Source organism: Acomys russatus, chromosome 10, assembly GCF_903995435.1.
Source record: "Acomys russatus chromosome 10, mAcoRus1.1, whole genome shotgun sequence".
Classification (NCBI taxonomy): Eukaryota; Metazoa; Chordata; class Mammalia; order Rodentia; family Muridae; genus Acomys; species Acomys russatus.
The window spans coordinates 3140974-3152184 of record NC_067146.1 but is presented as its reverse complement, the minus strand read 5'-3'; the positions used below and the strand labels follow the sequence as shown (position 1 = coordinate 3152184).

At 48.6% G+C, this 11211-nt stretch overlaps 1 protein-coding gene and 1 non-coding gene across 2 annotated transcripts in view; both read right to left on the bottom strand.

The window, feature by feature from the left end:
* Positions 1-4753: 4753 nt before the first annotated feature.
* Positions 4754-11211, bottom strand: part of Dennd2a (DENN domain containing 2A) — a 61586-nt gene continuing 55128 nt past the window's right edge. Inside the window, exons 14-19 of the mRNA XM_051152431.1 lie at positions 9931-10108; positions 8329-8370; positions 6763-6880; positions 6227-6466; positions 5489-5575; positions 4754-4891 (exon numbers count right to left, since the gene is read on the bottom strand). Coding sequence (XP_051008388.1) covers positions 4860-4891; positions 5489-5575; positions 6227-6466; positions 6763-6880; positions 8329-8370; positions 9931-10108 — 697 coding nt within the window. The 3' untranslated portion in view covers positions 4754-4859. The remainder of the gene's footprint in view (positions 4892-5488; positions 5576-6226; positions 6467-6762; positions 6881-8328; positions 8371-9930; positions 10109-11211) is intronic.
* Positions 7672-7778, bottom strand: LOC127194933 (U6 spliceosomal RNA). Its single transcript, XR_007831316.1, has one exon. It is a non-coding gene; the product is annotated as a U6 spliceosomal RNA (small nuclear RNA).

Below are 11211 nucleotides of genomic sequence, written 5' to 3'. Positions count from 1 at the left end.
GTGATCTACATTGAGTTCCAGGTCAGTTAAGGATGCACTGTGAAGGCCTATCTTGAAACAAAAGGAAATAATCCACAGAAAAGTCAAACAACAGCAGCAAACCTGCCTCGTTTTTTTCTAGTCTCTTGAACTTTTTGTCCTACTTTCTGCATCACTAGGAAACTTACTTGCTTCACCACGGGTCCTGTGAATACATGCTGACCCCACCTTGCATGCACGGCTTCTATGCCATCTCTGGTCCCACTTGGAGCTCTCCCATAGGCTGCCGAGGCAGAGAGGGTGGGATGGAATGCAGCCTTAATCCAGAGCTCCTGGCTCCAAGGCTCCAGGGGAAACTTGAGGAACTGGGTGGGCAGAGGCCATTCTCCTTACCTGGTGGTCCAGCTGCGTTCTGCCGAGCTTTTAGCTAGCCGGTGAGCAAGGGCCCACCCATGCTCAAGTATTTTTACAACTGTTCTCAGCTGGCCAGAGCCTTAGGCTAACGTGTGTTCATGAATGTGCAGTGAATCTGTATTTTCCTCCCTTCAGAACAATCTAGCCTAGACTCCACCCAGGGGCTGAGGGAATTAGCCCTGCTGCGAAGAGCCTGCTGGCTGTGAGTTTGGCTGTAGAACTCAATGGTGTTGTCAAAGACGTGTGCTGGGTTGCTTAAGAGGAGAGTAAGGGTGGGCAGGTAAGGGACACGGGGCTGATCTTTGTCAGGGAGGCTGGCACCAGGTCCCCTAATTGTAGCCAGAAGTTTGCAGCTGAACTCTACTTAGGGCCTGGGTGTGACTAAGGTGTGGTCACTAGAAGCCTTGGAACACAACTGGCTTTGACAGGTGTTTTGCCTTTTCCAGGTTCTTGCCTCTGGTCAGGCCTGAAGTGGCTCCACCAACCCACCTTAGTCTACACAATAGGGACCTCCGCAGAATGGATATTCAGGTTTGGGGTAATGAAAATTTTTGAAAATGTGAGAGAGGTGGTAATCACACAGCAAGAATGTCCTGCATGCCCCCCAATTATTTATTTTTAAAAATGGCTAAGTGTATGTTCTGTGACTTTTACTGTAATCAAATAAGGAAATAGAGGTGGAGAATGCCAAGGTTTCAGGAGTGTGCAGGGTTATTCTGTACTGGCCTAGAGCCAAGGGAAACACAGACCAGAGGGCAGGGGCGAGCGCCAATCCCTGAGCCACTGACTTCACCCTCACCAAGGCCCTGGAATTCCTCCTGTGGTCTCCTTTGCAGCACCATCAAGGGCCTGCCTAGCATGCTGTCAAGGTACCTGGAGGAAGAAAAAAAGCTGTTTACAGCAACAAAGAGGCCCCTCTCTTTGAGAAGGAATGTCATTCCTCTATTGATTTTAATAGTTGTATATGTTTTTTTCCCAACATTTTCAAAATTTTGTGCGCACATGCGTGTATGCACACCCATGTGCACGCAGGCGTCCTTGGAGACCAGGAGGGACAGCGAAGCCCTAGATCTGGAGTTACAGGCAATTGTGAACAGCCTGACAGGGAACAGTAGCTGCACTCTAGTCCTCTGCAAGAGCAGCAACTGCTCTCAACCACTGGACCTTTCTGTTTTGTGGCTTATTTCCCTGCTGTTTTAAATGTGTGCGTGTGTACTTGTGTATGTATGGGTAGTTCTTGTTATCTGTTTCACCAGAGTGTGCGCGCGCGTACACACACACACACACACACACACACACACACACACACACGTGTACTGTTTACGGAAGTCAGGGGACAATTTGTAAGAGTCACTTTTCTCTTCTTACCGTGTGGGCCTGAACTGTGAGGACTGAACTCAGGCCGCCATGCCTAGCACAGGCACTTTCCTCACTGAGCGATCTTACTGGGCTCTACCTTCCTTTTTGTTATAATTTTAATTTATTGTTTATTCATGTGTGTGTCTATGTGTACCAGTATATGTTGAGTGCAAGTACCGGTAGATATATGCCAGGGGGCTGTGACATCATCTTCCATACCATGCATCCTAGCGGTGTTTTCTCAGCAAAGAGCATCATTCTTCTAGAATCTGTTCCGCGGACAGGTGTGGTGGTACATGCCTATGACCCCGGCGGGGGGGGGGGGGGTTTCAGGCAGAAGGATTTTGGCAAGTTCAGGTTCAGCAAGACAATGCCAATCCCCGCCCCCACCTGCCCCAGCCTGTGAACTGTCGGTGCCGCGCCCCTTCTTCCTTTTGCTCCAATTCTTCTTGGCTCTTGGTCTAACCTGCGGCTTTGCACGCTGTGGGTAATTTGTTAGTTGATTCTCTTTAAACCTATTTTAAGCAAGTGGGATGCGAAGGTGTTTGGACAAGAGAGCAGAAGAGGGCGTTTGCGTCCCAATAAATTAAACGACGTTACAGTTTATGGTTCCCGTCATTTGTGCACTGACCATACTATTCCCATGACCTGCACATGTACTTCCTACAAGTATAATTAATATACATGTAATATAATATACATATTAATTCCCACTTAACATTTTATTTCATTTACTGTGTTTGCGTGTGTGCACAAGCACATGGCACGACACATGTATGGAAGTGAAAGGACACCTCCAAGGTCCTGGGGATTGAAGTCAGGTGGTCAGGCTTGGTGGTGGGTTTTTTTTTTTGTTTGTTTGTGAGTTTCTTAATAGGCTACAACAGCTTGCCAGGTTTTGTTTGTCTGTTTTTTTCCTTTCCCAGACAGGGTTTCTCTGTGTAATAGCCCTGGCTGTCCTAGACTCACTTTGTAGATCAGGCTGGCCTTGACCTCACAGTGATCTGCCTGCCTCTGCCTCCTGAGTGCTTGGATTAAAGGCGTGCACCACCATGCCTGGCGTGGCACATAGTTTTCTTAAAATTGCTTCCTGCTGATTTTGGGAAGCAGTTTACACAACGTTGAGATTCTCAAAACAAGGATTATAACCAGATACGGGGGGTGGTGCCAGCTTGCCATTCTTATTTTATGAATATTCAAAGTAAACTCACCAATCCTTTAAAGCACTAAAAAATACCATGTGATGTGTGTGTAAGGGTCTGCATGCCACAGTGCCCATGTAAAAGTCTGAAGACAACTCTGTGGAGTTTGTCCTCTCCTCCACCTTCATGTGGCTTCTGGTGACTAAACTCAGGTTGCCAGGCGGAGCAGCCACCACCTGCTGAGCCATCTCACTGGCCCAGACCTTTTTTCTTTACACAGGCACTGTTTCCTCCTCTTCAGTCCTTAATCCCAGCACTTGGGAGGCAGAGGCAAGCGGATCGCTGTGAGTTCGAGGCTAGCCTGGTCTACAGAGGCTTCCAGGACAGCCAGGGATAGACAGAGAAACCCTGTGAAAAACCGTGTGTGCGTGCGTGCCTTTATTTGGGGGCTAGAGAGAGATGGCTCAGCAGTTAAGAGCACTGTCTGCTCTTCCAGAGGATCAGGGTTCAATCCCCAGCACCCACATGGGAGCTCACAATTTTCTGTAACTCCAGTTCCAGGGGATCTGACACCCTCACACAGACATACATGTAGGCAAAACAGCAATGCACAGTAGTCTAGCACATTTCCCTAATTTTATTTTAGTTTTTGCTTAAGTCAAATACAAAACATTCATAAAATAGAGTATTGTTAATCACTAGGAATGTTGATAAAGACACATATATTCATTTATTTATTCACTTGAGTTCTTAAGTAAAATAGTATAATAGAAAATAAGTTAGAAAAGAATGTATATTCCAAAATACTAAAAGTGATCAGGGGAGGGGGGTGATATAAAAATACACAGAATATTGCTATCAGTAAAGTCAATTAAACCGAGGCGCTTGTGTGGCATAAATTCCTGAGCCCCCCCTGCCCACCCCCCATGCTCACTCAGTCTTACTCAGGCATTTCCTAATGCCCCCCACCCCCACACCTATTAATCCTACCCCACTCCAGGTCCGAGGAGATGCACTGTCACTGGCAGCATTCACTGAGGGCCCAGCAGTATGGGGCGGTAGCCCTAAGGCCAGCCCAAACACCTTCCTGTGCAGCACATAAGACTCTTGCAGGCTCCCCCCTGCCCTGCCCCCCACAGGCTGTCTGACTGTGGCCTCCTCTGGTTCCTTAGTCTCATTAAGAGAACCTCTCCCTATCTATGTAGGCTATGAGGAAATAGGTTCATAGCGGTGGCCTAAGTGTCATGGGTGGGCCACAGGAAATATAAACTTTAGGACCCTAAGGACATTTTATTACCAGTTAACAAGATTTCCTCTTTTTATGTGTCCCTCTAAAAGCCACAGGCTGTTCAGGCTTCTAAGAAAGAGAGAGAGGGAAAAAAAAAAAAAAAAAAAAAAAAAAGAGCCAGGCATAGTGAAGTCCACAGTCTCTGCCACCAGGTGGCGTCATAGGCCAGTAGTGCAGGCAGCCGCGTCTCTTTAAGATCGCTTCAGTGGTGGCTACTCTAACTATCTCCTCCTTTCTGGCTCCACAGATGTCAACCAGCTGACCCAGAAAAGATGAGTTGGCCCAGGAGAGACAATGAAGACCCAAACAATTTTCTTTTTTTTCTTCTCTCTCTCTTTTTTCCAGACAGGGTTTCTCTGTGTAGCTTTGGCTGTCCTGGACTCGCATTGTAGACCAGGCTGGCCTCGAACTCACAGCGATCCACCTGCCTCTGCCTCCTCAGCACTGGGATTAAAGGCGTGCGCCACCACCGCCTGGCTTCTTCTCTTTTAATATCTAAGATTTAAAGATCCCAGAACCAACCACAGTAACAACCATTAGCATGGGCTGTCCTGAGCACCTGCTGCTGTCCAGCTCACAGGCTCCGTCCTGGAATGAGTCGGGCGCTGTGGACAGCTCTCAGCCCACAGCCTCAGCACTCTGGGAGAATGTTTTTCCTTGAGCCAAGAAGATGAGGGCTATTTCTTGTGGAGAAATTTCATCTTATTGCCTAAAAAAGAAAGTGAGAACATTTTATCAGGGGAGAGCGGAGCGAGGGAGAGAGGAAGTGGCATGTGTGGAGGTCAAAGGACAACTCTGTGGAGTCAGTTCCTTCCTCCCACCTCTATGTGGGCTCTGGGTATTGGACTAAGGCCGCTGGCTTGTGTGGCAAGTGCCTTTACCCGCTGAGTCATCTTGCTGGCTGGCTGATCACTGAACCCCTGAGCTTCTTGCCTTTGCCTCCCAAATGTTGGGGTGCAGGTATACACTACTGCCAAACATGGGCTCTCATTTTCCCTCTTCTTTTTCTTTCTTTCTTTCTTTTTTTTTTTTTTTGAGCCTTGGTGAAGTCTTGCCCGGATTACTTCCTGCATGGTCCCAGGGCTGCTTCCTCTGTTGGGTTCCCAGAAGACTGAGGAGGGCAGGGGAACATGGCAGGGGAACATGGCAGGGAAACATGGTAGCCCTGGAAGGCAAGGACAGATGAAGTCTAAGTGGCAGCTTGCTGCATTACTGAGAGTTGCGGGCTCTGCAGACTGGAGGAGTTAAGATTCCAGAAAAAGACAGTTTAGAACCGAGGCTGGTGACAGGGACCCAAAGACCTTACCCAGTCCCTTGAGGAACTTATTGACGCCACTATGCTCTCCGATGGGCAAGGTTTCCAAGTACTCCTGCGCTCGGATTTCAAACAGGCCTGGTGAGGAGACACACCCAGGGACATTTTAGATCCTTGCCTTTGGCTTCTGCACCAACTAACTCCCTTCCTCACTAACACGGGAAAGCGAAGTCTTGCTTCTGAGACACAGCTGTGCCTAGAGATGTGCTTTCAAGCATGAGGTTTACAGGGTTTTTTTCCTTGTAGTTCCCCACCTTGTATAGTAGCTGTCTGTGGAAAGATCCCGTTTTCCTGTAAACCTGGCTAGATGCACATGGCACCTTTTCTCCTGAAGAGAAGGCCCCAAATGAAGGCCGCCCTCTCACACCCTCTAATCAAATTTCTCTTTTCCTGTCTTCCCTATGCAAATGGCTGTGAGAGTGCAGGGTTTCGAGCTGAGTTCTTAGCACCAGAGAAATCCCAGGCCTGGGGCCATCTGCTCCTCTGGAACCTTCTGGCTTCAGTATAGCCCTGCTGCAGAGGTTAAGTGCCTTCCCTCCCAGGGTTTAGCCTCCATCAGAATACTGATCTTGCCTGCATCCTTGTCTGGGACCACAATGCCCTCCCACTTCCCACCAGCCCCGCCCTGCCCCAATCCCCACCCCTCTCCTCAGCCGCTCAGAACCTAGGTACTTCTACCTTACTGCCCCAGCAAGTAGGACTGCTCCACTCACAGTGCGGTGTTCTAACCTTTGGCACCCTGCCTGCGGAGTTCCCGCTCCTGGATGAAGCCACGGAAAGTCTGGGTCTCCATGAAGACCTCCAGGAAGCGTCGTAGGCTCTTAGAGGAGACAGCTTTTCTGAAGGCCTCCCGCTGCAGGCTCCTCTCCTCGCCCGACGTCAGGAACAAGGAGTAGTGGCCCACGATCTCCACGAAGAAGCGGACGAAGGCTTCGGACACCACCTCGTTCAAGGGGCTGCACTCAGGGCCTGAGCGAGTGGCACAAAAGGCCGTGACAGTGAGGAATTGGTGGGCTGGAGCCCAGGGCGGTCAGTCAGTGATCACAGGGGGACACCTAACTCTCCGCCACAGCCACCTGTGACCATCCAAGAGAAAGGGCACTGAAAGCTGTCTTTTCCCTGCTTTAGAGGTATTTTAGGAACTAAATGGAGGAAGTGGCAAAAAGTCCTACAATTATCCGAATGAAATCCGAACGAAGGGCCGGACCCCACTTTCTCTCCTCATGCCCCTACTTTGTCACTTGGCCTCCGGCCCTGGCATTTACCATGCACACAGTCCATCAGGCCTCCATCCTGGTCACAGGCTAGGGCATTCCTCTGTTCCAGAATATGTTCCAGGGCTACCTGCAGCTTCCGGGGCAGGATGGAGTCCTCGTCTTCCATCTGTAAGGCAGGAGATGCGGGTGGGCACAGCTGGACCTGGCTAGCCATGTGCCAGTCACATCCTTGGGCAGACAGCTCCGCTAATAGCTTAAACTTTGCCTTATTTCTGTGACAAGGTCTCACTGAGCAGCCCTGGCTGGCCTGGGACTCACTCTGTAGACTAGGCTGGCCTTAAACTCATAGAAATCCCCCTCTGCCTCTGCCTCCCGAGCGCTGGCACCAAAGGTATGCACCACCACACACACACCTTAGATAAAAACAGAATCAGGCTCAAGGTTGCCAAATGCGAATAGCCAAATCACTATGAATGGGTTTTTTTTTTTCTTTTCTTTTCTTTTTTTTTTTTATTAATTTATTCTTGTTACATCTCAATGTTTATCCCATCCCTTGTATCCTCCCTTCCTCCCCCCCCCTTTTTTTTTTTTTTGGTTTTTTGAGACAGGGATCACTATGAATGTTAACAGTTATATAATTCCAGATTGTTTTGTGGTTCTTCCTGCTGTATGTAGTTTATTTTATGTATGTGTAATAATATAAATGTATATGTTAAAAGAAATATAATAATAAAAAAAAAAAAAGAAAAAAAAAAAAGAAAGAAACAGACTAGGGAATGATTTTCCTAGTGGCAAAGTTGAGCTCTATGGCCAATACCACAACAAACTAAAAATAAATAAAAAATGAAAGAAAAGCCCAGCAAAAAATACTTTTGTTTCCATTTCCCAAGTGTAAGAAAGATTACAGGGAGGTATCAGCATGCCCAGATGTGTCCTAAAAAAATTTTTTTTTTTTTTTAAAATATGGAACGCTTCACGAATTTGCGTGTCATCCTTGCGCAGGGGCCATGCTAATCTTCTCTGTATCGTTCCAATTTTAGTATATGTGCTGCCGAAGCGAACACCTGAATTTTTTTTTTTTTTTAATTAAAAATGATTTATTTTCATTTTATGTGTTGTTGCAAACTGAACCCTGGTCCTCTGCTAGAGCAGCAGGTGCCTTTAACAGCTCAGTCAGTTCTCCTGCCCCTTTCGAAAAACTGACTGAATTTTTAAAATTCTGTGTGTTTGCATGTGAGTGCAGTGCCTGAGGCGGTCAGAGCTGTTTCCCCCTGAAGCTGGAGTTACAGGTGGTTGTGAGCTGCCTGACATAGGCGCTGGGAATGGACTTGAGGTCTTTGCAAACTCATAAGAGCAGTGCAAACTCTTCACGGCTAAGCCGCTGCCTCTCCAGCCCGTGCCCTAACTGTTATTGGCTTGAAGGCTCTCTGTGCCTCTACAGGTGAAAACCGATCTTTGCCAAAGCAGTGTTCTTTGCCGCCTTGTCCTGAGGTGGTCCCAATAGCAGGGCCAGGCTTACTAGAGAGCCTTTCTGGAGCTGGACTCGGGGGAGGGCCCCCACCCTGGAAGACGCAAAGGCACAGGAGCAGCAGGCTGAGCCGGCTTTCTACTCACCTGTCTGAGGAACCGATCATTGATGAGATCGACCACAAGAACCTACAGGACAGAAGAAAAGGGATGAGCTTTGTCGCCAGGGTTTCTGGGATATGGATGGATGCGGTGTTTTCTTCTTCCTCGGCACTGGAGGCAGGTGGCTGCGGACGGGGACAATGTGTGTGCGTGTGCGCATGTAAGTTCTGACAGGGACTGAGTGGTGTCCTGAGCTGGTACTGAAGGCTAGGACGCACAGCTGTGTTGGCAGCTGGATTCACAGGCCTGTTGTACTTAGGTAGGCCTGCTCTGTTATTTCTCTCTGTCTGTGGGGTTACTGAGGTGGGACAGAAGATGCCAGGGGCCCCGACTTTCTGCAATTCTATTTGACCCGCTCTTCTCCCCGATGGGTAATTTGCCCTTTTATCCCTGAGATGTCCACTGAAGCTGCTAGTGCTCCAGAGAGATAAGAGACTGGAAGAGGAGTGGGGTCTGGGGGACGCTGTCAGGCCACAGGCTGGGTGCCTTTCTTATAGTTTTTGGGTGGAAGCACCTCTCTCCTCAGTGTGGGTCAAGACGTAGTGAGTGAGCTTCCTTGTGTACAAAGCTTAAGGACACGCTTCTGTGCTGCCTCTGAGGGTGGACCCTTACGCAGACCCTAGATTCTGGTTCCTGCTCCCCCACACTGACTGCTGGGGTCCCCTGTTTACAGGTCAGGTCAGAAACTATTGAAAGGGGCTGACGCTGGGCGTGGTGACGCACGCCTTTAATCCCAGCACTCGGGAGGCAGAGGCAGGCGGATCGCTGTGAGTTCGAGGCCAGCCTGGCCTACAAAGTGAGTCTAGGACGGCCAAGGCTACACAGAGAAAACCCTGTCTCGAAAAACCAAAAAAAAAAAAAAAAAAGGGGGGGGGCTGAATAATTGCAGAGGTGCCACATAGAACGTCCTGGACTTGCACACTAAACTATAAATCCTGGGTGTTAATGACAACAACGCAGTGGTTAATTTTGTGGTGTCTTGTTACGGAGCCCAGGTTGACCTGGTGCGTGCTGGGGTGCAGGAGTGTCACACTCACACCCAGCTTTGTAGTTACATTTTTTCCCCTTTAAATCTAGCTATCATCATCATCATCATCATTATTAAATTATGATGATGATGATGATGATGAACTCGGACCTAGAGGTCTGTACATGATAGACAGGTACTCTACCAAGAGTCACTGGTCTCCTTTCAACATGTACCTCTTAGGTGACTGAACTCAGGGCATCAGGCTTGGCACTGAAGCACCTTGCCAGCCACACTGTATGCTTATTTTTTAAATGACATAACTAAGTCCTTGACTGCTCTGTCATCAGGTCAAGTACACATTCCGGTTACTGCTTTCTCCGCTCAGTGTAGGGAGCCAGGAGGATGGGGCAGCCAGCTATGCCTGATGTCAGGGCTTCTAAATGACAGCTTATACAGGCCATTTCACTTAAAGGGGAAAATGGTGCTTACAGTCACCAAGGGGAGACTCTGGGAACGACTTGCCACAGAGCAAGGCCTGGCATTTCCCCACTCCCGCCCAGCACTCCCTTCCTCTTTGTGTGGCCTGAGGAAGTGGGGTGCAGCGCTCCCGGGCTCACCTCTTCCAGCGGCAGCTCCCTGAGCAGCGGCAGTGAGCTGGAGAGCAGGCCGATGAGGAAGGGCGTGGGCGAGCACACTATATCAATCATGGCAGGCGGTAACACCGGGATGTAGGTGTGCTGCCAGCTGAAAGGGTAGATGAGGGCCACCATCGCGTGGCAGCACTTGGACAGCGTGCTGCAGGGGGAACAGACAGAGAGGAGAGGCCAGTTCAGTGTGGGTGAGGGTGCAGCTTCAATAGCAGCGGCTAGTGAGAAGGGCTGCGACTCATCCCAAAGGGACACTGGTAAGAATAAACAGCCCTCAAAAGATCACCAACAGCCAACACCCCTACCAGAAGAAGTGTTTGACTTCACCAGACATAAGAGAAGTGAAAATCAAAAGCACACTGAGACTCCCCCCACAACCCCCCCCCAGAAGAATGGTAGTCATAAGAAAAAATGGTGAAAGCACCTGTGCCACGTTTGGTTTCCAGAGCCCACAGCAAGGGGACACAAGAGGCTCCTGAGAGTTTCCTCTGACAATCACATGTGCACATACACTTTAATACACACATAAAAATCTCATCACTTTAATACACATGTTTACTCTCAGCACTCAGAAGAGAGAGTAGGTCTCTGTGACTTTCATTATTATTATTATTATTATTATTATTATTATTATTATTATTATTATTATATTATGTTTTTTGAGACAAGGTTTCTCTGTGTAGCCTTGACTGTCCTGGACTCGCATTTGTAGACCAGGTGTGCCACCACCGCCCGGCCCCTCTGTGTGTCTTTCAAGACAGCCTGGTCTACACAGTGAATTCCAAGACGGCCAGGAACACATGGGGAGACCCTGTCCCCCAAACCAAACCAAACCATGTGATGGTGCTCTCGCCTTTAATCCCAGCACCTGGGAGGCAGAGGCAGGAGGATCTTTGAGGTGGAGGCCAGCCTGGTCTACAGAGTGAGTTCCAGGACAGCCAGAGCTACATAATGAGACCCAGTCTCAAAACTCATTAAAAAACAAACAAACAAACAAACAAAAAAACAAAACCCAAACAACCCAAATAACAAATGCTGTAAGAATATGGGCAAAGGGAACTGTTTTACACTATTGGTAGAAAGGTTACATACTACAGAAATCAGTATGAGGTTTCTCAAAAAGCTAAAAACAGCTTTGCCGTTCCACCAACTTCCACTCCTGTGCATTTACCCAAAGGCCTCCAAGCTAACATTTCAGAGATCTCTGTACTCTGATGTCTACTGAGCCCTATTCACAAGAGTTAAGTTGCG